General features: G+C 39.4%; 1 protein-coding gene across 1 annotated transcript; it reads left to right on the plus strand.

Annotated features, from left to right (window-relative positions):
- The first annotated feature begins 488 nt into the window (after window positions 1-488).
- Window positions 489-27,002, plus strand: LOC133633651 (E3 ubiquitin-protein ligase ZFP91-like). Its single transcript, XM_062026235.1, has 12 exons — window positions 489-1,351; window positions 3,364-3,404; window positions 3,473-3,574; window positions 3,749-3,788; window positions 6,735-6,821; window positions 6,879-6,977; window positions 7,048-7,248; window positions 7,314-7,364; window positions 12,273-12,351; window positions 16,671-16,785; window positions 25,800-25,899; window positions 25,968-27,002. Exons 1-12 carry the CDS (start codon window positions 978-980, stop codon window positions 26,689-26,691), a joined length of 2,013 nt encoding a protein of 670 aa, XP_061882219.1. The 5' UTR covers window positions 489-977; the 3' UTR covers window positions 26,692-27,002.
- Window positions 27,003-27,200: the final 198 nt, after the last annotated feature.

Consider the following 27,200-nt stretch of genomic DNA (forward strand, 5'->3'; position numbering starts at 1 on the left):
TTATAAATTAATTAATGTTTCTGTGCGGCCCGGTACCAGTCCGCGGACCGGTGGTTGGGGACAACTGATCTATGATACTGTACACAACTTCCTTTAAGTATTTTTTTATTTCAACAAAAATTATGGCAAAATTCTGGTGACTGAGCTGCTAATTTTTTTGACCCTTAAATAAAAATGTTTCCACTTCGAGTATACACTATGAAAACAATACATTTTATGGTAAAAGAAAAATGGCAGCAACTGTTTTTCTATTTCCATTTACAATAATAGGCTGTAAAAACCACCGCAACTTTACGGTAAAATGATTTAATTTATTTACAATCAAATCTTTTTTGTACACAATGCATAAAATATCAAATGCATAGGCCAGTGATTCTCAAACTGCGCTTAAAGTTCAGTTCTCATCACCACTTCAAGATGGCGGCCCAATTTCTCGCGTCGCAGCAGCCAGATGTCTATGATTGAAATAACAGTGATGTTAGTTGAACTACATTTCCCACAATGCACTTCTCCCACCGTACAGCGGTTTTCGCAGATTTACACAGGACGGTGAGCGACTGCTAACGCGGCTAATGAGGACTCCGGTCATTTGTGGATCTGCCGAAGCTCTCGTCGGTGCGCCTGAACGTTCACGCTCAGTTCATGTTTGGCTTAAAGGAGACGCAATGAAAGCGCACAAAATGGCTGCGACCCGGGGCCGCTCCAATAAGTAGGTTTACTATAGCTTTAAGAACGCCAAACACGGCGGCTGCTTCTTTAAGATTATATCGGTTTATTACAGAGTAGGCAATTAAGAAAAGTTTTAATTGAACAATAAATTAAAAAAAACATCTGTGCGTGTAGTTTGCGACGAACCTGGCGCATGAACAGAAAATGTCCCAGTGTTGGATAAAGGCCTCCTGTCGTCAACATGTCTCTCTACTAGATGTGCGTTAGTCCTCCGGACTTCTTGTGCGGGATCCAAGGCGCGATACACGATGGAACCGACTGGCGAGCGAAATGAGGACGTAAACAAAGGCGACGCGCCGGTGCGCCACAAGGCCGCAGAGCAGACCACGGCCCCCGTTGGAGCTGTCACCCCGAGGAAGACGCAGAGGGAGCGGGGAACCGCGCGCGGCAGACCCGGCGGCGCTGCCTCTCGGACGGACGTCAACGGGGCCGCGACACAGCAGGGCACCGGGAGGGTCCTCCGAGACCGCTCCACCCGGGCGGTACCGGCCTGGCTGAGGGACAGCAGGAGCGAGGAGGACGAAGACGAGCCGGGCGCCGACAAGCGGAGGAAAGTTCCCAACTCCCGGCGGAGGAGATACTGCGAGTCCGTGGAGGCTGCTGGTGGCGGCCAACACCTTGAGTAAGTTACAGCCGCACCAACACTTCGCTAATTACTACCCGGCGTTTAATCGCGTGATTCGGCCAAAAACACGCCTTCTGTGCCGTTCGTCTTCAGCTTAGGGAGGAGCGTAACTCACCTGCCAGCGTTTTAGTCTCAGGCCCCGTTTACACTAAGCCGGATAAGGTTATCCAGGGTAAATCCCACCTAACCTTATCCGTGTCCACACACAACAATGCCGCAGTTTAAGAGCGGTGACGTGCTGTCAGTGGAGGAGGCAAGTGAGGCATGTTCAAAAATGAAGTAAAAATATAAAATAAGTTTCAATATTTCTCTTTTATTATGCTTTCTATGTGATTTTGGTGTGGTTCCTGTTTATTTTGGTCATTTTCATGGTTAAAATCGCAGAAATTCCATGTTTCCTGATCAAAATAACGCGGCAGAGAGAAGTGAGGCGGACGCGGGTGGTGCCTCGTGAGGCGGACGCGGGTGGTGCCTCGTGAGGCGGACGCGGGTGGTGCCTCGTGAGGCGGACGCGGGTGGTGCCTCCTGAGGCACACGCTGGTGGTTCCACCCGTGTATGCCTCCTGAGGCGGACGTGGGTAGTGCCTGCTGAGGCGGACGTGGGTGGTGCCTCGTGAGGCGGACACGGGTGGTGCCATGTGAGGCGGACGCGGGTGGTGCCTCGTGAGGCGGACGCGGGTGGTGCCTCGTGAGGCGGACGCGGGTGGTGCCTCGTGAGGCGGACGCGGGTAGTGCCTCCTGAGGCACACGCTGGTGGCTCCACCCGTGTATGCCTCCTGAGGCGGACGTGGGTATTGCCTGCTGAGGCGGACGCGGGAGGTGCCTCGTGAGGCGGACGCAGGAGGTGCCTCGTGAGGCGGACGCAGGAGGTGCCTCGTGAGGCGGACGCAGGTGGTGCCTCGTGAGGCGGATGCAGGTGGTGCCTCGTGAGGCGGACGCAGGTGGTGCCTCCTGAGGCGGACGTAGGTGGTGCCTCCTGAGGCGGACGCAGGTGGTGCCTCAGTGTTTCCCATAAACTGCCAACATACCTGTGGCGGTGGGGGCGTGGCTATGGGTGTGGTCACCATGACATCATCGAGTAATTTGCATAATTTACTACAATGATATGATATTCTCTAAAAAGGCTCAAAAAATGTATACTTACTAATTAATAATAACAGTTTTGTTTTAAACGTCCATCCATCCATCCATTTTACAATATAATTACAACACTTTGTGTACATATTTATATACAGATTTGAACAATAAGTTATTCACTGAAATATATTTATTAATCGTGGTTCTTACAAAAAATATATCTTATAAAATATAAAAGCTAAAATGTCTCTTAAAGCTCTGCCCCTTTAATTAGTGCATACTAAATAATTTAACTTTAGCCTACTACTACAACCATATTGGTGTCCACAGTCAGTAACAAATAAACAGAAAACAGTAGTGGTCAAATACAAATAAGGCAACAAGAGAAGTATCCTACACTTCTCTTTTGTAAAGTAAATCTGAACAGCCGATACGGGCATCTACATCAACTATATGATTTGCCTGAGAAGCTGGACAAGACAAAAAAAAATTATTTTTTTTTTTTTTTTAATTTGTGGCGGACGTAATTCTTTCGTGGCGGGCCGCCACAAATAAATGAATGTGTGGGAAACACTGTGCCTCCTGAGGCGGACGCAGGTGGTGCCTCCTGAGGCGGACGCAGGTGGTGCCTCTGTTTTATGAAGCTGGCTGTGGCACATTCTTTCTGGCGTCACTTCCTGTGTGGGGCGCGGTCTTTCTGGCGTCACTTCCTCTCCCAACTCAGTTTGTAAATGATCAAGAGCAGGAAATTCAAGAATTACACAGCGCACTTACCCGGGTAAAAAATTGTCCGAGGAGGGGGATCTTAAACGGTGGTTTAGTGTGGCTGAAACGGGGCTTAGGCTAAATAATTATTCGTTTAAGGGGTTAACCTGCTTAATTATAAACACCCTAATCTTTTTAGGCTAATCAATCTTCTCTATTCTGTGTAGGTCTGCAGAGGAACCCAGGAAGCCCTCCACTGACGCTGAAGGTAATGAATACATTTAACTGATCTTTGTGGCATCATAATAAACTTTTAATGGTGCTCCATCACTCCAGCTCTTCCCACCAAGCGCCCGTTGGCCCAGAGCCGAGGCAAGCCTCCTCTCGGAGGAACCAAGTCGGTGTGCAAGACTGAGCCTGGGACTGAGAGTCAAGCCGGTGAGCAACCTGTTGAAAGACCTGAAGTTTACGGTCGTCAACCTGACCCACTGGAAGTTGACCGCTGCTCCTAACATGACACAACTGTTAAAAATCCCTTTACTTTCCACCACACGGGTGAGGCGGTGAAGTTTTACTTACAGCTGCTTTTTGTTTTGCTGTGTTTTTGTTAAGCTGCTGCAGAAGAGTTGAACAACAAAGACAGGGATGACATGTGAGTACTGTTTATTTTGCTGGTGTTGCCGGGTTTAAAAGGGACAAATTGTGCAGATATTTGGCATTTTTACATATATTGGTATCATCTTTTTTAAATCTGTATCTGCATTTTTATACAACTATATCATATTATGATAAAACAATTGTAAATAGTAGGGGTGTCAAAAAAATAGATTTTCAAATTAATCGAGTTTCTTATTTGTAACTCGAGATGTCCGATAATATCAGCCTGCCGATATTATCGGCCGATATATGCGTTAAAATGTAATATCAGAAATTATCGGTATCGGTTTTTTTATTATCGGTATCGTTTTTTTTTTTTTTTTTTTTTTTTTTTTTTTTTATTAAATCAACACAAAAAACACAAGATACACTTACAATTAGTGCACCAACCCAAAAAACCTCCCTCCCCCATTTACACTCATTCACACAAAAGGGTTGTTTCCTTCTGTTATTAATATTGTGGTTCCTACATTATATATCAATATATATCAATACAGTCTGCAAGGGATACAGTCCGTAAGCACACATGATTGTGCGTGCTGCTGCTCCACTAATAATACTAACCTTTAACAGTTAATTTTACTAATTTTCATTCATTACTAGTTTCTATGTAACGGTTTTTATATTGTTGTACTTTCTTTTTTATTCAAGAAAATGTTTTTGATTTATTTATCTTATTTTACTAATTTTTTAAAAAAGTACCTTATCTTCACCATACCTGGTTGTCCAAATTAGGCATAGTAATGTGTTAATTCCACGACTGCATATATCGGTTGATATCGGTTGATATCGGTATCTGTAATTAAAGAGTTGGACAATATCGGATATCGGCAAAAAGCCATTATCGGACATCCCTAGTTATTTATTTACCAAATTTGTAAAATCTTCCACCAAAAATATTTTTCTTAGTGTAATATTTGATGTGAAGTAATGGGAACCTCGGATAGGTCAATAATTCTTAATAACATTGATTTTGATTAGGGCTGCAACAACTAATCGATTAAATCGATTAAAATCGATTACCAAAATAGTTGGCGATTAATTTAGTCATCGATTCGTTGCGCATGCGCGGAGGCTTTTTTTTTTTTTTTTTGGTAATTTTTTTGTTGTGTTTTTTTTTTTGTTTTATAAACCTTTATTTATAAACTGCAACATTTATAAACAGCTGAGAAACAATAATCGAAATAAGTACAAAAACAGTACAAAACAGCGCCAGGGCGGCGCTGAGGCTACGTCTCATGAGGTGGAGTAAGCTAGCCAATGATGTGGTCATGTGCAGCTCACGTGACGACGGCGTCTCCTTTGTTGGAAAACATTTGAAAAATGGCGCAGGAAAACACGACCGATAGTTTAGCGGAGAAACATCTTGAGGTTATTGCTTCAATGGAGAAAAGTGTACGACCTAAGTCGTCAAAAGTGTGGGAACACTTCACTTTAAAGACTTCAAAGAAGAGCGTTTCCTGCAAAATGGCACGGAAGTACAACATTGCTTCAGGAGCACCTGCAAAAGGAAACATGTTGCAGCCATGGATGAAGGGAAGAACTCATGGTACGTAACTTTTTAAGTCCATAGTGACAACAAGCATTCATGAGTTCAGCTTTTTTGTGAGTAACGTTAACGTTATGCCTTTGTTGCAACGCGGGGCTGATAATGTGTCTCCGGCACATTTGACTCCGTTTTGAGAGAGAAAATGCACGGTTACCAATTTGGAAATAAACGTAATGGACAGAAATATCTCAGGTTGGTTTCATAATGGATCAATGTGGCCGGGCCGATAAAGCTATATAAATATATTTAGATTTGAGTGACGCTTTAGTATAACTGAACGTTATGAAGGTGCTGGAATATTTCATGCTATTATTCAGAGGCAGCCTAAAATGAATCCTTTATTATTCACAACAGAAACGTGTACAATATCTGATTCAGTTCTGATCTGATGAGTTACATTTCTGTGTTATTGTTGGTGTATGCTGCACCCCCAATGTCCACAACATGGTGCCAGTATGCTGGGTTTTTTCAATAAAATTCTGGAAAGGATAGAAATGTAGTTTGTCTCTTTTATCCGATTATTAACCGATTAATCGAAGTAATAATCGACAGATTAATTGATTATCAAATTAATCGTTAGTTGCAGCCCTAATTTTGATTCAATATTATGTTTTGAGCAAAAAAAAAACAGCTTTGTTTTATTAGTCAACATTGCAACTTTTTCTAAATTACATTTAACCTTTAAGCTTTATTATTTCACTTTTGTTACGTTTTTGTATTTTTAGAATGTGCCGTGGGCCTTTAAAACATTAGCTGTGGGCCGCAAATGGCCTCCGGGGCACACTTTTGACACCCCTGCTATAGATAATAAAAAATGTAAATCTGATGATAAACGCATTTGCGTTTATCATAACTTTCTCTGTCTCTGCCCCTCCCTCACCAATGCTGCTGCGCGCACAATTTGTTTTGTTTTTAACCCCTTCTTAACCCTGAACGTACATTGAAAATACACGCAACCCTAACTCAAAATGCCGGACATTTGAGGCATTTAAGAAACTCCGCCCGGACAGCTCCGCAAAAGAGGACATATGGTCAGTCTATCCTAGCCCGTTAGCTGCTAGCATGCCGTGTGTTGTGCCTCGGTGTGCATTGTTTACACAACGTGCGTTACGCTACTTAATATGTTCGTGTGGAAACTCGTTCGGTACACCTCCGAACCGAACCGGAACCCCCGTACTGAAACGGTTCAATACAAATACACGTACCGTTACATTTAGTGAAAAAATATGAAGTAGTTCATTGACACACATCATTTCCAGGTGTTTGCGGGCCAGATAAAATGATGTCGCAGGCCAGATCTGGCCCCCGGGCCTTGAGTTTGACACCTGTGCACTAAGTGTAAAAAGAGGCGGAGTTTGCTGCTGTCATTGCTCACGTTCCGTTTCATCTCAGTGAAAAGAAGGGTAACCCGGTCCTGGATAAGGAACCTCAACTTCAGGATGATATCATTGACTTCAACTATCAATCACAGCCTCCCAGGTAAACACTTTTGCTGAATGCATATGATCATTTTTAATATTTTAGTTTTTTTTTTAGTGGTGCAGAAGAAGAAAATGCTCCCAGCAGTGACGAAGACGTTCCCTTTCGAGACGATTTAAACGATCAGAGCTACGACCCAGAGGACGGGAGATTTGTGTACGCGTTGGAATATCCCACACTTGCGTGTTCATCTCTGTATATTTGTAACAACATTGTCTATTTTCAGGGATTCCCTCAAGCCAAAGCGCAGGGTTCCTCCTCGGCAGAAGGACAAGAAAGACAAGGAGAAAGTCCCCAAGAGAGAGATGGAGGAGATAAAGACGGAAGGTTCGGACAATCTGGACAGTGTGGAGGAGGAAGTGAAGCTGGAAGAAGCAACAGCAGCAGCAGCAGAAGAAGTGGAGGAGGACCCCGACGGTCCAAGGAAGTAAGTGTTCTTCAACCACAGGACACCATACAGTTCTTACAATTCAACCCTTTGTCTTGTGCTAGGAAGGGACGGCGGAAAAAGGACGACAAAACACCACGGCAGCCAAAAAGAAGGTACACTTGTTTGACATGGAGAGAGTTTCGTCTTCCTGGTTGTAAACCAATTACAATTAGCAGGGTTTTACTGTTTTTGTTATCATAAAGAATACATTTGTAAGTAGAGGTGGGAATCTTTGGGCACCTCACAATTGAAATGGATTCTTGGAGTGACGATTCAAATCACAATCGATTCTAGATTTAACACAATTGTTATTTGGTGTATTAATTTTAGTAAGATCTTTTCCGAAAAATCTTTTTTTTTATAGATTAATTTTGAAATGTTATTTACAAAAATCAAAGAATGTTAATCTTACAAAAGAAAAGACATCAACTCCAACCCAATCCCAGTTTTACAATATTTAGGATTAGGGATGTCCGATAATGGCTTTTTGCCGATATGCCGATATTGTCCAACTCTTTAATTACCGATACCGATATCAACCGATACTGATATCAACCGATATATACTATCGTGGAATTAACACATTATTACCGTATTTCCTTGAATTGGCGCCGGGAATATAGTATTCGCCTGCCTAGAATTACAGCCGGGTCAAACTTGTTTCGCAAAATAATTAGCGCATGCTTGGCACTTCCGCCGGGTCAAATATGAGTCATTAAATGACTCCCACCTCCTGGTGGTAGAGGGCGCTAGTGATCCTTCTTGCGACTACCAGTACTGCAGGAGACAGGTACTGCAGAAGAAGACAACAAGCAGCAAGCATGAGCAGCGATTGTTTGCTTGCACTTTTAACATGGAGGATTACATATCTAAAATAAAACAGTTTTCTAAACTGGACTTTCAATCGAAGCAGGAGGTAATAATTAAAGGAATATCTCCAGAGACTTTTAAAATTGAAGAAAGATAAGAAAGACTGCCTTTGATCAGAAGCAGCTGCACATGGACCCATTTACAAGTAAAGGTAAGATCATAATAACATTTTTTTTATTAAATGTGCTTTTCATGATAAGGTAAGCGCCGGAGTGAGAAGAGGTTTTAAAATAATTAGCGCATGCTTGCCCATTCCGCATGGTTTTGGTAACCGCAGGAGTGAGAAGAGGTTTTAAATTAATTAGCGCCCCTGCGGCTATTGAAGGAAATACGGTATGCGTAATTTGGACAATCAGGTATGGTGAAGATAAGGTACTTTTTAAAAAAATTAATACAATAAAATAAGATAAATAAATTAAAAACATTTTCTTGAATAAAAAAAGTACAACAATATAAAAACAGTTACATAGAAACTAGTAATTAATGAACATTTGTAAAATTAACTGTTAAAGGTTACCGTAATTTCCGGACTATAAGCCGCACCTGACTATAAGCCGCACCAGCTAAATTTAGGGGGAAATACAGATTGCTCCATATATAAGCCGCACCCGACTATAAGCCGCAGGGTTTTGATGTGTAATTAGCGTAGTATATAGGGGTTCCTGCTACCACGGAGGGGATTGTCGGGACAGAGATGACTGTTTGGGAACGCAAAGCGTCCCATTTATTAACAATAAATCTTTCAATCATTCAATCAAACTTTCACATCTTTGACATGGCGAACAGCATTCGTGCAGAGTACAAATAATACAACGCTGCAAAGTAATACAAAGTGCTCGCCTGTACGTTATCAAAATAACCAGCCTACCGGTATATGAAAAGTCAGTCTTTAGTCATTGTGTCATCGTCTTCCTCCTGCGTACTAAAACCACCGAAATCCTCTTCGTCGGTGTCTGAGAAGAACAGGCCGTATATAAGCCGCACCGTTATATAAGCCGCAGGTACCAGAACGAGGGGAAAAAGTAGCGGCTTATAGTCCGGAAATTACGGTAGTATTATTAGTGGAGCAGCAGCACGCACAATCATGTGTGCTTACGGACTGTATCCCTTGCAGACTGTATTGATATATATTGATATATAATGTAGGAAGCAGAATATTAATAACAGAAGGAAACAACCCTTTTGTGTGAATGAGTGTAAATGGGGGAGGGAGGTTTTTTGGGTTGGTGCACTAATTGTAAGTGTATCTTGTGTTTTTTATGTGGATTTAATTTAACAAAAAAACAAAAAAAACGATACTGATAATAAAAAAAACGATACCGATAATTTCCGATATTACATTTTAACGCATTTATCGGCCGATAATATCGGCAGACCGATATTATCGGACATCTCTACTTAGGATAGAAATGTTCAAAGCAATAGTGAAGCAACACAGGTGAAAGTATACAAATAAGAATATTGTACCACAGTTTGTTTAGATTTACAAGGTGGAACTAATAAAGTGAAGTGAATTATATTTATATAGTGCTTTTCTCTAGTGACTCAAAGCGCTTTTACATAGTGAAAGCCAATATCTAAGTTCCATTTAAAGCAGTGTGGGTGGCACTGGGAGCAGGTGGGTAAAGTGCCTTGCCCAAGGACACAACGGCAGTGACTAGGATGGCGGAAGCGGGGATCGAACCTGGAACCCTCAAGTTGCTGGCACGGCCGCTCTACCAGCCAAGCTAACCGCCCCAATAGTATGTTATAGGCTCATAACATGCAAGATATTTCAAGACGTCTTTTGTTATGACTTTGATTATTATGGCTCATTAGTTTATGAAAACCTCAAATTGTAAATTTCAGAAAATGTTGGGTTTTCAAGAACTGTAAGCCACAATGATCAATATAACAAATACAAGCTTGACGGATCTCACTTTGCATGTATAGAGTTCATACCACATATTAGTTTCGCACTTGAAGTTGAATTGCTGACATGAATAGTCTACATTTTTGAGTTTCACCTGTACAAATACAATACTAAAACAAAGCAATAATAGCAATAATAGTTATTCAATGTTTTTCATCTAAAAATGTATTCTTAAAAATATAAAGAATTTGCACACTTGTTTTAATGATCAAAAATTATGAATCAATTTATAATCGGATTAAAATACAAAACGCAATTTGGATGTGAATTGATTTTTTTGAACACCTCTGCTTGTAAAGTCATGATGAGCAATCCCCAAATGTCTTTTACCTGTGCAATACTAAAAAGGTGACACGTCCTGTTTTTACGTCCTGTCCTGATTGATTTTTTTTAGAAAGTGATGAAAACGTCCTTGTTTTTATTGTTTTTCAACGAGGATCAAGAAATATATATATATATATATAGATATAGATATAGATATAGATAGATATAGATATTAGGGATGTCCGATAATATCGGCCTGCCGATATTATCGGCCGATAAATGCGTTAAAATGTAATATCGGAAATTATCGGTATCTGTTTTTTTATTATCTGTATCGTTTTTTTGTGTTTTTAAAAAAAAAAAATTTATTTTATTAAATCAACATAAAAAACACAAGATACACTTACAATTAGTGCACCAACCAAAAAAACCTCCCTCCTCCCATTTCTTTCTGTTATCAATATTCTGGTTCCTACATTATATATCAATATATATCAATACAGTCTGCAAGGGATACAGTCCGTAAGCACACATGATTGTGCGTGCTGCTGCTCCACTAATAGTACTAACCTTTAACAGTTAATTTTACTCATTTTCATTAATTACTAGTTTCTATGTAACTGTTTTTATATTGTTTTACTTTCTTTTTTATTCAAGAAAATGTTTTTAATTTAGTTCTTATTTTATTATTTTTTTTTAAAAAAGAACCTTATCTTCACCATACGTGGTTGTCCAAATTAGGCATAATAATGTGTTAATTCCACGACTGCATATATCGGTTGGTATCGGTTGATATCAGTATCGGTAATTAAAGAGTTGGACAATATCGGAATATCTGATATCGGCAAAAAGCCATTATCGGACATCCCTAATAGATAGATATATATATATATATATATATATATATATATATATATATATATATATATATAATATATATATATATATATATATATGTATGTATATATATATATATATATATGTATATACATATATATATACATATATATAGATATTTTTTGTATGTCGAAGTAATATTTTTGATATTTACTAGGAATGTGAACAACTTGCGATTCGATTCCGATTCTTGGTTTATGATTTAATTTACTCGATTTTTGATTCAACTTGATTTTAATTTCAAACTGATTCACGCCAAAAATTTGGTGTAAAAATGAGTAATGTTTTTCAAAATAGGTCACGATGTACAAGTAAAAACGGCCTAAAGTATTTTTAAAAATGGCTTTTTAAAAACATATCTCCATCCATGCATCCATCTTCTTCTGCTTATCCCAGATCGGGTCTTACCTTATACACAGACCATAATAATACTCCTATGTTGAAGCACAGTACAATCCATCAAGCGGTGTGGCTTCATAGCTTACCAAAGTCCTACTAAAACATTTGGATCGATTTTTGAGCGCCGTGTGTAATGTTCTATATTTTCAATGGAACATATAACATGTTGGTGTTGTTTACTTGAGTCATATTGCAGTCTACATGTATCTCTTATGTGTGACTGCCATCTACTGGTCACACTTATCATTTCACCATGTACCAAATAAAATAGCTTCGAGGTCGGTAAGCACAACCAAAATGATTCTGTACATTAGGCGCACCGTGTTATAAGGCACACTGTCCAGTTTAGATCAAATAAAAGGATTTCAAGTGCGGCTTATAGTCCGAAAATATGTTAGTTTACTGAGGGCACCAAAAATGCAAGTGTGAACACTAATTGAGCCGCAACCAACAATATTTAAAAAAGGTATGGTTAACACACTATAAAGTGAAACCGAACTTGTTATTGCTGATAATGCAGATATTTTCTGTAAATAAACAATATACTACCAACCATTATATTCCCAATCAAACTCAACAGTGTATTCTTATTAAATGTTTATAGACTGTTTGGGGGCTGATTGAGTGTGAACACACTCCAAGCGTGTGGCTGTGTTTCTCCTAACATGAATGTGTGCAGGAAGAAGCCCCCGGTGCAGTATGTCCGCTGTGAGATCGAAGGCTGCGGAACCGTTTTGGCTCACCCTCGTTACCTGCAGGTGAGCGCAAATGTGCCGGAGCTGTTTCCATTCACTGTTGGTTTTGTTTCGTCACAAAACGATTGGGCTGGAATTCGGTGTCTCGCAATGAACCACAGCTTCACCTTGCCGGCAGCACTCATGCAGCCCCAATCCATGTCACTACCATCCCCCGCCCCCCGTGCTTGACTGCACAAACACTCGAGATGTTTAGACCATACTTGCCAACCCTCCCGTTTTTAGCGGGAGAATCCCGGTATTCAGCGCCTCTCCCGACAACCTCCCGGCAGAGATTTTCTCCCGACAAACTCCCGGTATTCAGCCGGAGCTGGAGGCCACGCCCCCTCCAGCTCAATGCGGACCTGAGTGGGGACAGCCTGTTCTCACGTCCGCTTTCCCACAATATAAACAGCTTGCCTGCCCAATGACGTCATAACATCTACGGCTTTTAGAGAGTAGAGTGCACAACAAGGAGAGAGCGTTCTTGGTTTCTTATGTGGGTTTATTGTTAAGCAGTTTCATTAACGTCCTCCCAGCGCGGTAACAACACACAACAACAGCAGTCACGTTTAGTCTACCGTAAAGCAGTTTGTCTGCAGTAAACAGCAATGTTGTGACACTCTTAAACAGGACAATACTGCCATCTACTGGATAGCAGTAGATGGCAATGTAGTAGTCCAATGTATAATACTACAGTTTTATTTACAGAAGTATGTTGAGTTTGCATGTTCTCCCCGTGACTGCGTGGGTTCCCTACGGGTACTCCGGCTTCCTCCCACCTCCAAAGACATGCACTTGGGGATAGGCTCCTCCCACCTCCAAAGACATGCACCTGGGGATAGGCCCCTCCCACCTCCAAAGACATGCACCTGGGGATAGGCCCCTCCCACCTCCAAAGACATGCACCTGGGGATAGGTTGACTGGCAACACTAAATGGTCCCTAGTGTGTAAATGTTGTCTGTCTGTGTTGGCCCTGTGATGAGGTGGCGACTTGTCCAGGACGTACCCTGTCTTCCTCCCGAATGCAGCTGGGATAGGCTCCAGCACCCCCCGCCACCCTGAAAGGGACAAGCGGTAGAAAATGGATGACTGGAAGTCATAATTATGAGATAAAAAGTTGAAATTATCAGATAAGAAAGTCTCAAATATGAGATTTTTTAAAAAGTCATATTTATGTAAAAAAAAACTAAATTATAAGATTAAGTCATAATTATGAGATAAAAAGTCAAAATAATGGAATAAGAAAATTTAAATTATGAACAAAAAGTCATAATTATGATATAAAAAGTCAAAATCATGAGATACATTTTTATCATTAAGACTTTTTATCTCATAATATTGACTTTCTAATATCATAATGGCCCTGTGATGAGGTGGCGACTTGTCCAGGTTGTACCCCGCCTTCCACCCGAATGCAGCTGGGATAGGCTCCAGCACCCCCGCCACCCTGAAAGGGACAAGCGGTAGAAAATGGATGACTGGAAGTCATGATTATGAGATAAAAAGTTGAAATTATTATTTTTTTTAAGTCATATTTATGTGATAAAAGCTCTAAATTATAAGATTAAGTCATAATTATGAGATAAAAAGTCAAAATAATGGAATAAGTAAATTTAAATTATGAACAAAAAGTCATAATTATGATATAAAAAGTCAAAATCATGAGATACATTTTTATCATTAAGACTTTTTATCTCATGATATTGACTTTCTAATATCATAATGGCCCTGTGATGAGGTGGCGACTTGTCCAGGTTGTACCCCGCCTTCCACCCGAATGCAGCTGGGATAGGCACCAGCACCCCCCGCGACCACGAAAGGGACAAGCGGTAGAAAATGGATGACTGGAAGTCATAATTACGAGATCAAATGTTGAAATTATCAGATAAGAAAGTCTCAAATATGAGATTTTTTAAAAGTCATATTTATGCGATAAAAAGTCTAAATTATAGGATTTAAAGTCATAACTATGTAATAAAAAATCTAAATTATAAGATTAAAAGTCATAATTATGAGATCAAAAATCAGAATAATGGAATAAGAAAATTGAAATTATGAACAAAAAGTCATAATTATGATATAAAAAGTCTACATTATGGGATAAGAAAGTCATAATTATGAGATAAAAAGTCACAATTATGATATAAAAAGTCTTTGGAATAAGAAAGTCATGATTATGAGATAAAAAGTCTACATTATAGAATAAGAAAGTCATAATTATGAGATAAAAAGTCATAATTATGAGATACATTTTTATCATTAAGACTTTTTATCTCATAAAATCAACTTTCTAATATCATAATGGCCCTGTGATGAGGTGGTGACTTGTCCAGGGTGTACCCCGCCTTCCGCCCGAATGCAGCTGGGATAGGCTCCAGCATCCCCTGCCACCCCGAAAGGGACAAGCGGTAGAAAATGGATGGATTGATGGATGTTGATCTCAATGTTGGAGATTATTTGCATGCAAAATGTGCAATGCTACAGTTTTGTCAACAAAAGTATTCTATTCAAGTAGAAGAATTGATTCTTAATTCATCCATCCATCCATTTTCTACCGCTTGTCCCTTTCGGGGTCGCGGAGGGTCGCTGGAGCCTATCTCAGCTGCATTCGGGCAGAAGGCAGTGTACACCCTGGACAAGTCACCACCTCATCACAGGGGCAACACAGACAGACAGACAACATTTACAGTCACATTCAGTTCTTTGAAAATGATTGCATAAAAACTACAATTTATAAGTGGTCTAAAAAGAAAAACATACAAAAAGAACTTTGCTAAAAGTAATCTGCAGTGTCAATTCAAACTACTAGGTTTTGATTAGATCCTGCAGGGGTCACCAACCTTTTTGAAAGCAAGAGCTACTTCTTGGGTAGTGATTAATGCGAAGGGCTACCAGTTTGATACACACTTAAATAAATTGCCAGAAATAGCCAATTTGCTCAATTTACCTTTAACTCTATGTTATTATTAATAATTAATGATATTTACACTTAATTGAACGGTTTAAGAGGAGAAAACACGAAAAAAATGACAATTAAATTTTGAAACATAGCTTATCTTCAATTTCGACTCTTTAAAATTCAAAATTCAACCGAAAAAAAGAAGAGAAAAACTAGCTAATTCGAATCTTTTTGAAAAAATTAAAAAAATAATTTATGGAACATCATTAGTAATTTTTCCTGATTAAGATTAATTTTAGAATGTTGATGACATGTTTTAAATAGGTTAAAATCCAATCTACACTTTGTTAGAATATATAACAAATTGGAAGAAGCTATATTTCTAACAAAGACAAATCATTATTTCTTCTAGATTTTCCAGAACAAACATTTTAAAAGAAATTCAAAAAACTTTGAAATAAGATTTAAATTTGATTCTACAGATTTTCTAGATTTGCAAGAATAATTTTTTTGAATTTTAATCATAATAAGTTTTAAGAAATATTTCACAAATATTCTTCGTCGAAAAAACAGACGCTAAAATGAAGAATTAAATTAAAATGTATTATTCTTTACAATAAAAAAAAAAAAAATACTTGAACATTGATTTAAATTGTCAGGAAAGAAGAGGAAGGAATTTAAAAGGTAAAAAGGTATATATGTTTAAAAATCCTAAAATCATTTTTAAGGTTGTATTTTTTTCTCTAAAATTGTTTTTCTGAAAGTTATAAGAAGCAAAGTAAAAAAAATTCATGAATTTATTTAAACAAGTGAAGATTAAGCCTTTAAATATTTTCTTGGATTTTCAAATTCTATTTGAGTTTTGTCTCTCTTAGAATTAAAAATGTCGAGCAAAGCGAGACCAGCTTGCTAGTAAATAAATACAATTTAAAAAATAGAGGCAGCTCACTGGTAAGTGCTGCTATTTGAGCTATTTTTAGAACAGGCCAGCGGGCTACTCATCTGGTCCTTACGGGCTACCTGGTGCCCGCGGGCACCGCCTTGGTGACCCCTGGATTAGATAAAAAGAACAAAACTTGTTTTGAATTATTTCTGTCATTTGTATTCAATGTTTTTAAAAAAAAAAAAGTAGGGAACAAAATCAGAAATTGAATTTTTGGTGAAAAAATCTGGGATTTTTTGTTAAGGCCCCCACCCTAAGGGACAGAATTATTATTAATGGTGATTTTTTTGGTCTGTATGTTCTTTACTAACACTGAAGATGCTCCATGGCCAATGAAAGTAGCGCTGCATGTGCCAACATATTAGCTAGTGCCTCTCACCCCACTGTGTGAGAAGCACTTAACGACCCCAACATGCACATTGTTGGAATGTGGGAGGAAGCCGGACTTCTGCAAATCCTGTTTCATCAAACCCTTTAAGGCTTTTTCTGCTTTCCAGCACCACATCAAATACCAGCACTTGCTGAAGAAGAAGTACGTGTGTCCTCATCCTAACTGCGGAAGGCTTTTCCGTCTCCAGAAGCAGCTACTCCGTCATGCCAAACACCATACAGGTACTCATTTGGCCATTTGTGGGAGGGCTGGACATTTTGGCTTCTCATGATCATGGAAATGTATTAGGCATGTGATTTTTCCGTCTAAAGTCGGAATTCCGTCTTTTTTAATCTCGGGGGAAAAAAAAAAAAATCTCCCGTTTTTCCGTTTTTTTTCCGACCCTAAATCAAGATTCGAGACGTAGTTTATATTACGCCGTAGTTGATTGGTCGATATGTTCCTTGTGACCAATCAGGACATCTGTTATGAATGATGACGTTAATAACGTCATCATTCATAATGGTTATTACCGCCATTTTCCATATGTAAACAATGTCGGTTCTCGAGAGAAAGGACGCTTTACGAGTAAAAGAAATTGATAAACATGTCAAAAATAAGTTTCGATGGGACTGGATGGAAAGGGGAAATCACTGATACTGTTGGGAAGAAGGAAATTACGACTTTGTTCGGTGATTTTATTCGATCGTCCCGGAAAGGTTTTGTGCACGTGGTGTCATGATAATATTGACTATGGATCACGAGGTTTCAAGGCTTTGGAAGTACATGCGAAACGCCAAAAACAAATGAAACAACTTGAAGCAAGGAATACGAACTTTTCACTAGCTGGTACTTTTGGATGTCAACCGAAAGTGAGCAAACCTTACGGACTTCATCTTTTGTTTAAACTGCCGTAGACATGGAGAGGAAAGATCCGCCCACATCAGTTGCAGACAGGGTTGTTAATAATGAGGTAAGCTAAAAAATATTTGCTTGCGAAATACGCATGTTTGTTTTAAATATTAACCAATTATTGCTTAGCGAAATATAAATGGTTTTTTCTAAAAATAAAAAGGCACGTGAAAATATATTATGAAATGACAGAAATTTAAAGAGTCGCATTATTGATTCCAGTTAACAATTTATTTGAAATAAATTTGCATATAATACTATTTTGTAATATTAAGTTCTTATGTAGTCTCTTGAAACTATTGTCAGTGGTGTAACAATCTTGAAGGTAAATATTTTCACACTTGTTTCATGCAATATGTCAGTGTCCTCTAGGGATGATGTTTGATAAGGAATTATGGAGTTCGAGCCTATTATCGAATCCTCTTATCGAACCGATTCCTTAGTCAATTCTCTTATGGAGTCCAGATAGGTTGTTGTATATGGAAAAAAACACACAATATTTGGTTTAACAAAAGCTCACTTTTATTATATAATAAAAAAATAAAATCTAATAAATAAATAAATATTGACTGTTACCCACCTAAAAAAATAAAATAAAATAAAATAAATAAATATTGACTGTTGTTACCCAAAGTATATTAAGTGGGATTTTTCAGAGAAACAAATATATACAGTAACACAAAAACAAGCTGTCTCTGTGATCACTATAGGTGTATAAATAATAATATAGTGTTAAATAAAATCAGTCCCTTGGGCACAAAACTGAAAATAATACAGCTCTCCAAAAAGTGCACTTCTGCTGCTATTTGACATAACTGTTTGTTATGATGCTTTGACATTTTTGCACTTTATTTCTTTATTGAAAGAAAATTCTATGAAGAGAAAAGTTGTTTGCAAATGTGGTTACAATGCTAAAAAATGAAAAGTTAAAGCTAAAAAAAGGAATACACTTTATTGAGTTAACATTATTTCTTTATGGGGGAAAAATGTTATGAGCTAGAGAATATAACAACTACAATACCCAGCATGCAACGGGAGTGACGAGCATGCGCGGTAGCCCCGAAAAGTGTTGCATGTTGCCACGCTGTGAAAGTAAACGTCAAGAAGTCAGCCAACACGCCTCGTCTGCATTATTTATAATTAGACAGACAACACATCTACAGTGTGATTTTGTAACGTTTACAAGGAAAGAAAAACAAAAGTTAAAAAAGGGAGATGTGTTGTATATATATGTATGTGCTGCAGTGTTGTATATATATGTATGTGCTGCCGTGTTGTATATATATGTATGTGCTGCGGTTGTTTTAAGAAGGTTGCGACAGCTGCCGTAAAGGAGGTGCGTTGCTAGCCTGGTTGCTATGTTTCCGGTTGGTGGTAAAAGTGTTGGTCATGTGTTTTACCCTGCTCAAATCTCTCAGTAAAGTTATTCGATGGATTATAGCTTTTGTTTTGAACTTTATTACACCTTGGAGCGCTTTTTCCCGTCCATTGTTTTCCTGCTTTCGCTATCTGCGCCTAATGACTGAGCTACGTGACGTCAATTCTTGTGATGTCCCACGGAGCATTTCTGGTCGGGACGGGATTCGAATAAAGAATCAACTCTTTTCCTTTACTATAGTGGTCTCGATAACGGGTACCGGTTCTCAAAAAGGGATTCGAGTCCGAGGACTCGGTTGTTTTCTTATCAAACAACCGGGAAAACCGGTTTCGAGTATCATCCCTAGTGTCCTCACATTATTATTATTTCCTATTTTCAAATATGAGTAAACAATACTAAACATATTTAATTATTTTCATAAATGTATATCCTATTTTGGCGAAAAGAATGAAATGTTTACATTACATGAACTGAAGTAATGTGGTAATACTGTAAATAAACTGTAGATAATAACACTGATCAATGTGGATGTGAAATGAACACAAGATGTAAATAGTAGTGACTAAATACTGTTGGGACTGAACCAAATACAGTGATTCATTAGGATCATTGGGTTATGTATGTTCTATTAATGATGTTTTCATGTCTTTAAACACTAAAATATTTTCTTCAAATGGTGCTGTCTTTGTTCATTTTAGCATGTTAAATTGGTGAAAAACCAGGCCTTCGTCCCCCAGACCCCCGGAAATTTTTTCAGTCTTTTTCATTGTGGTCAAATCACATGCCTGATGTATAATAATCAGAAAAAAACATTGATGGGCCGCGCATTGTGTGTGCAAATTCCTCGGCTTGTAACGGTGACACGGATGAGTGAGTGAGTGAGTGAAAGAAAACTTGATCATGTCTACCGTATTTTTCGGAGTATAAGTCGCAACGCCCGAAAATGCATAATAAAGAAGGAAAAAAACATAAGTCGCACTGGAGTATAAGTCGCATTTTTTGGGGAAATGTATTTGATAAAAGCCAACAGCAAGAATAGACATTTGAAAGGCAATTTAAAATGTCTAAAGAATAGTGAACAACAGGCTGAATAAGTGTACGTTATATGAGGCATAAATAACCAACTGAGAAGGTGCCTGGTATGTTAACGCAGTGTTTCCCACACATTCATTTATTTGTGGCGGCCCGCCACGAAAGAATTACGTCCGCCACAAATTTAAAAAAAAAAATTTTTTTTTTTTTTGTCCTGTGTGCAGCTTTTTAGGCAAATCATATAGTTGATGTAGATGCCCATATAGGCTGTTCACATTTACTTTACAAAAGAGAAGTGTAGGATACTTCTCTTGTTGCCTTATTTGTATTTGACCACTACTGTTTTCTGTTTATTTGTTACTGACTGTGGCAGGACACCTCTGCCTCTGTTTCACTTTATGTTGCTGGTAAATAATATGGTTGTAGTAGTAGGCTAAAGTTAAATGATTTAGTATGCACTAATTAAAGGGGCAGAGCTTTAAGAGACATTTTAGCTTTTATATTTTATAAGATATTTTTTTTGTAAGAACCACAATTAATAAATATATTTCAGTGAATAACTTATTGTTCAAATCTGTATATAAATATGTACATAAAGTGTTGTAGTTATATTGTAAAATGGATGGATGGACGTTTAAAACAAAACTGTTATTATTAATTAGTAAGTATACATTTTTTGAGCATTTTTAGAGAAAATCATATCATTGTAGTAAATTATGCAAATTATTCGATGATGTCATGGTGACCACGCCCCCACCGCCGCAGGTATCTTGGCAGTTTATGGGAAACACTTTTAACGTAACATATTATGGTAAGAGTCATTCAAATAACTATAACATATAGAACATGCTATACGTTTACCAAACAATCTGTCACTCCTAATCGCTAAATCCCATGAAATCTTATACGTCTAGTCTCTTACGTGAATGACATCAATAATATTATTTGATATTTTACGCTAATGTGTTCATCATTTCACACATAAGTCGCTCCTAAGTGTAAGTCGCACCCCCGGCCAAACTATGAAAAAAAACTGCGACTTATAGTCCGAAAAATACGGTACTAGAAGTCTGGGATGTCACCTTGGTGGCTACCGTATTTTCCGGACCATAGGGCGCACCGGATTACAAGGCGCACTGCCGATGAGCGGGTCTAGTCAGGGCTATTTTCATACAAAAGCGCACCGGATAAGGCGCACTAAAGGGGGCATATTATTATTATTTTTTCTAAATGTAAAAAACTTCCTTGTGGTCTACATCGGTTGTCTGAGGACCGGTACAGGTCCGTGAAGCATTTGCTACCGGGCCGGAGAGAAACATTAAATAATTTATAAAAGACTGCATTTTCTCCGACTTAGCTTTGGCCTGTCCCACTAGACCAGGGGTGTCAAACTTGTTTTCATTGAGGGCCACACCGCAGTCATGGCTGCCATTAGAGGGCCGCTTGTAACAGTAAATCATTAATGAATTTGCCTATGAATTTACTTTTTTTTTTTTGTAATTACGTAAAGAGTAAAATGAAATCGGTGGATTTGACCACTGTTTTCTACTTTTACTGTAAAATATATGGTGTTATTTTATTATTATTACTTTTACAACATATTACTGCAAATAGAAATACAGTACCGCTGTTCAATTTTATTTTGGCCAGTTTTTTACCATAATAAAATGCGGTGCCATAAAATCATCTACCGTGGATTTAAAAAAAAACAAAAAACTGACAGCTCAGTTGACAGAATTTTACTGTGAAAAAACAAACATTGGTCGGGTTTTTTTCAACTTACAGTAATATGCTGTAAAAAACTCCTTAAATTTTACAGTAAAATCGATAGGTCCTTTTTATAGTGTACAATTTGATGGATAACTTGCTTCGAAACCATAAGTTAAGCATATGTTTAAGTATTTATTTAGATTTTTACCATGAAAGTTAGATACGATAATATTTGTTGCAATATTGGACAATATTTTTTCCCCCTGTCAAACTAGAAAAAAAAAACCTAATACCTTTAGTAAGAAAATAAGAAAGTAAAGAAAGAAAATATAAGGTACTTTATTGACACATTATTTCCAAGCTTTTGCGGGCCATATAAAAGGACGTGGAGGGGCAGATCTGGCCCGCGGGCCTTGAGTTTGACACCTGTGCACTAGACACACCAATGATGTACAATAAAACTCCTCATAGGAAGTTGCTATTTGTTATAACTTTGTGACATAATTAGGGATGATACTCGAAACCGTTTTCCCGGTTGTTTGGTAAGAAAAGAACCGAGTCCTCGGACTCGAATCCCTTTTTGAGAACCGGTACCCGTTATCGAGACCACTATAGTAAAGGAAAAGAGTTGATTCTTTATTCGAATCCCGTCCCGACCAGAAATGCTCCGTGGGACATCACAATAAATGACGTCACGTAGCTCAGTCATTAGGCGCAGATAGCGAAAGCAGGAAAACAATGGACGGGAAAAAGCGCTCCAAGGTGTAATAAAGTTCAAAACAAAAGCTATAATCCATCGAATAACTTTACTGGGAGATTTTAGCAGGGTACAAACACATGACCAACACTTTTACGACCAACCGGAAACATAGCAACCAGGGGCCGTACTTATCAAGCTTCTTAGAATTACTCCTAAGAAGTCTGCTAAGAGTTGACTTAAGAGTAAATAAATTCTTTGCTGAAAGCTGCACTTAAAAGTTAGTTATCAAGCGTCTTACTCACACTTTCAGCAAAGTGTAGGACTGAATCTTAAGTGTCACACTCAGAGCTGAATTACGACATTACTATGTGCCGTAAACGCAATTTTAGGTGACGTCATTTCTGTGTCCATAGAAATGACCAATCACGGAAGGGAATCCGTTGTCTAAGAATAAAGAAATATCTTGGAAATATTTAAGTGGACAATGGGAGTGTATATTTTGACAATAAACTACAAAATAATACAAAACAAACTAGTCCCCGCCGGCACTCACGCTACCGCTCCCTCTCTTCTCTCGCCCACACACTCACTGACGTCACTCACCTCACGGCCACACACATACGCTACTGTCATAACATTTTCTTTCCAATTCATTAATTAGGCAACTAATTTGAAACTGGTGTGGGTGGCTCTATATATACTAGCCCACTGCAGACACATGCAGAAATGAACAAGGAATCGAAAAGTATTAAATCTGTGACAAAAATAATATCCGCTCTGTCTAAACGATACTGTTATATTGTTATTTATACACCTATAGTAATCACAGAGACAGCTTGTTTTTGTGTTACTGTATATATTTGTTTTTATGAAAAATCCCACTTAATATACTTGGGGTAACAACAGTCAATATTTATTTATTTTATTTTATTCTTTTAAGTGGGTAACAGTCAATATTTATTTATTTATTAGATTTTATTTGTTTATTATATAATAAAAGTGAGCTTTTGTTAAACCAAATATTGTGTTTTTTTTCCATATACAACAACCTATCTGGACTCCATAAGAGAATCGATAAGGAATCGGTTCGATAATAGGATTCCATAATAGGCTCGAACTCGATAATTCCTTATCAAACATCATCCCTAGACATAATACAATGCACATTAATGAACATATCAAATATAAATGTGACAGATTGTAGCCAAAGGCTGATTTCCATCAGCATTTCATTGCAAAGAAACAGGGTTCCCACTAATTCAGCGTCATAGTGACTTGTATTTTTCACAAGTGGGAAGCCGGTCCCTGAAAATAATGCCTACATAAACCGGTCCGTGGTGCAAAAAAGGTCAAGTTAAAGTACCAATGATTGTCACACACACACTAGGTGTGGTGAAATTTGTCCTCTGCATTTGACCCATCCCCTTGTTCACCCCCTGGGAGGTGAGGGGAGCAGTGGGCAGCAGCGGTGCCGCGCCCGGGAATCATTTTGGTGATTTAACCCCCAATTCGTGGACCACTGCTCTAAAGTAACATGTAATGGTGGTTCTTTACTCAAAATGTTGCATAGATGATGTTTTGCACATCATCTTCAAGTCTCTTCAGGATGCGCCGTTTTGTGGGCAGGTCTTATGTACGTGCCTCCACTTTGACAGCATCATCTTTGTTGTAGCGGTGTAGCGTGCAAGGACGGGAGTGGAAGAAGTGTCAAAAGGTGGCGCTAACTGTTTTAATGACATTCACACTTTACTTCAATCAATAACGGAGCAGCATCTCCTCATCCGTGGCTCACTAGTGCAACAACAACGCCCGAAATGTGTCCCGTGACCCGAACTCTCTAATAACTAAAGTTCTTTTGGGTGAATAATGTAAACTCACTACACCGGTATGTTTTAGTGCTTTCATGGTGAGTTTACTGACAGATATAAGTAAGAACTTTACACTACTTTATATTAGAAATGGCAACAGTGGAGGATGAATGTCACATAACAAGAAGATAGAGAAAAAGAAGAAGATTATCCACTACAAAGGCGGACTCGCGCAAATTTTCAGGACTTATGCAGATCCCAAATACAGATCAGCAGGTGCCAGAAGGTAAGAAAAGTTGCTTTTGCATAATATTGCGAAACAAAACGGCAGATAATATGTCTTACCTTATACACACACCATAATAATACTCCTATGTTGAAGCACAGTACAATCCATCAAGTGGTGTGGCTTCATAGCTTACCAAAGTCCTACTAAAACATTTGGATGGATTTTTGAGCGCCGTGTTTAATGTTGTTTACTTGAGTCATATTGCAGTCTACATGTATCTCTTATTGCAGGTTCGATCCCCGCTTCCGCCATTCTAGTCACTGCCGTTGTGTCCTTGGACAAGACACTTTACCCACCTGCTCCCAGTGACACCCACACTGCTTTAAATGTAACTTAGATATCGGGTTTCACTATGTAAAGCGCTTTGAGTCACTAGAGAAAAAGCGCTATATAAATATAATTCACTTCACTTATGTGTGACTGCCATCATATTGCAGTCTACACGTATCTCTTATGTGTGACTGCCATCATATTGCAGTCTACACGTATCTCTTATGTGTGACTGCCATCATATTGCAGTCTACACGTATCTCTTATGTGTGACTGCCATCATACTGCAGTAACACGTATCTCTTATGTGTGACTGCCATCATATTGCAGTCTACACGTACCTCTTATGTGTGACTGCCATCATATTGCAGTCTACACGTATCTCTTGTGTGACTGCCATCATATTGCAGTCTACATGTATCTCTTATGTGTGACAGCCATCATATTGCGGTCTACACGTATCTCTTATGTGTGACTGCCATCATATTGCGGTCTACACGTATCTCTTATGTGTGACTGCCATCATATTGCGGTCTACACGTATCTCTTATGTGTGACTGCCATCATATCGCGGTCTACACGTATCTCTTATGTGTGACTGCCATCATATCGCGGTCTACACGTATCTCTTATGTGTGACTGCCATCATATCGCAGTCTACACGTATCTCTTATGTGTGACTGCCATCATATCGCGGTCTACACGTATCTCTTATGTGTGACTGCCATCATATCGCAGTCTACACGTATCTCTCATGTGTGACTGCCATCATATTGCGGTCTACACGTATCTCTTATGTGTGACTGCCATCATTGCAGTCTATACGCATTTCTTATGTGTGACTGCCATCTACTGGTCACACTTACCATTACACCATGTACCAAATAAAATAGCTTCGAGGTCAGTAAGCACAACCAGAATGATGCCGTACATTAGGTGCACCGGGTTATAAGGCGCACTGTTCGAGTTTTGAGAAAATGAAAGGATTTTAAGTGCGCCTTATAGTCCAAAAAATACGGTATATTAAAAGTTTTGGTGGTACAAAAAATAATTATGTTTTCAAATAATTGTGATCTCAATATCGATCCAAAATAATGATTATTTTTGCCATAGTGGTCCAGACCTAACGATTGAAGTTCTGCTCTTGTGCTTCTCAGACCAGAGAGACTACATCTGTGAGTTCTGTGCTCGTGCCTTCAAGAGCTCGCACAATCTGGCGGTGCATCGCATGATCCACACGGGAGAGAAGCCCCTCCAGTTAGTACCTCGTGGTTTAAGGAGGTTGACTCCCTACGTGTGATTTCAACCCTCTCTTGCGCTCGCAGGTGTGAGATCTGTGGCTTCACCTGTCGCCAGAAGGCCTCCCTCAACTGGCACATGAAGAAGCACGACGCCGACGCCTCCTATCAGTTCTCCTGCTCCATTTGCGGCAAGAAGTTTGAGAAGAAGGACTGCGTGGTGGCCCACAAGGCCAAGAGTCACCCCGAGGTGCTCATCGCCGAAGCGCTCGCCGCCAACGCCGGCGCCGTCATCACAACCCCGGCGTCGCTGCTGGATCTGCCCACCAAACCCCCGCCAGCGGCGGCGGGTCAGGACGGCCACGTGCAGCAGGTGTTGATCCAGGACCCTGCCGGTCGACAGGTGGCTCAGGTATCCCAGCAGGTCAACCACCAGGTGGTTCTGGTGGATCAAGACCAGACCCTCCACGCCATGCAGGTGCCGGTGACCATCGCCCTGTCGCCCATCGACCCGCCCTCGCCCGCCGACGCCCAGCAGCCCTCGCACCTTCAGCTCCAGATGCCCGTGCAGTTCGTTCAGTCCTACCCGGCCCAGCAGCAGAACCAAGGGCCCATCCTGCAGATGACCTTCCAGCACGTGGGCCCGTCCCAGCAGATCCCGGTCCTCGCCGCGTCCTCCGCCGGTAAGGAAAGCTTCGTTCCGGACAATCCCGCGCTGGCACCCTCCAGTCCACCGGGGGGCGCCGCGTGGGGGCAAACTGAACGGGTCGGCGTCCTAAATGACGACATCGTGCAGCTGACCCTCATGTGAGCGCATTTAACGTCGGATCGCAACACGTCGTCGTTAGCGTTTTTAGTCAAACCGGTTGCCTTTGTACATAATCGTCTTCTCACGAGCTTTTCATGTTGCAATATGATCATATAATGTGCTCTCATATACAAACTTTGTGTTGGGTTACACACCCGAGCATTTTAGCAACTGTCCAAGTCTTAAGTCACGTCTTTATTTATTACCTTTTTAGTGTGTGAAATGTTTATTGACAATAGGGCTGCCACTAACCTTTATCTTCTCAAAAATGTCACAAAACTATCAAGTAAAAACAATGATTTTTTTTTAATGCATATTGTTACATTTTTTGGGGTCCTAAAAGAAGCATTTTCAATCATAAAAAGGACTTAATTGGACTACAAATATGAAGACCGTTTTTTTCCGTAGTATAAGTCGCACCGGCCGAAAATGCATAACTAAGAAGGAAAAAAACATCTATAAGTCACATTTTTGGGGTAAATGTATTTGATAAAAGCCAACAGCAAGAATAG

The sequence above is a fragment of the Entelurus aequoreus genome, linkage group LG18 (assembly GCF_033978785.1).
Source record: "Entelurus aequoreus isolate RoL-2023_Sb linkage group LG18, RoL_Eaeq_v1.1, whole genome shotgun sequence".
Lineage (NCBI taxonomy): Eukaryota > Metazoa > Chordata > Actinopteri > Syngnathiformes > Syngnathidae > Entelurus > Entelurus aequoreus.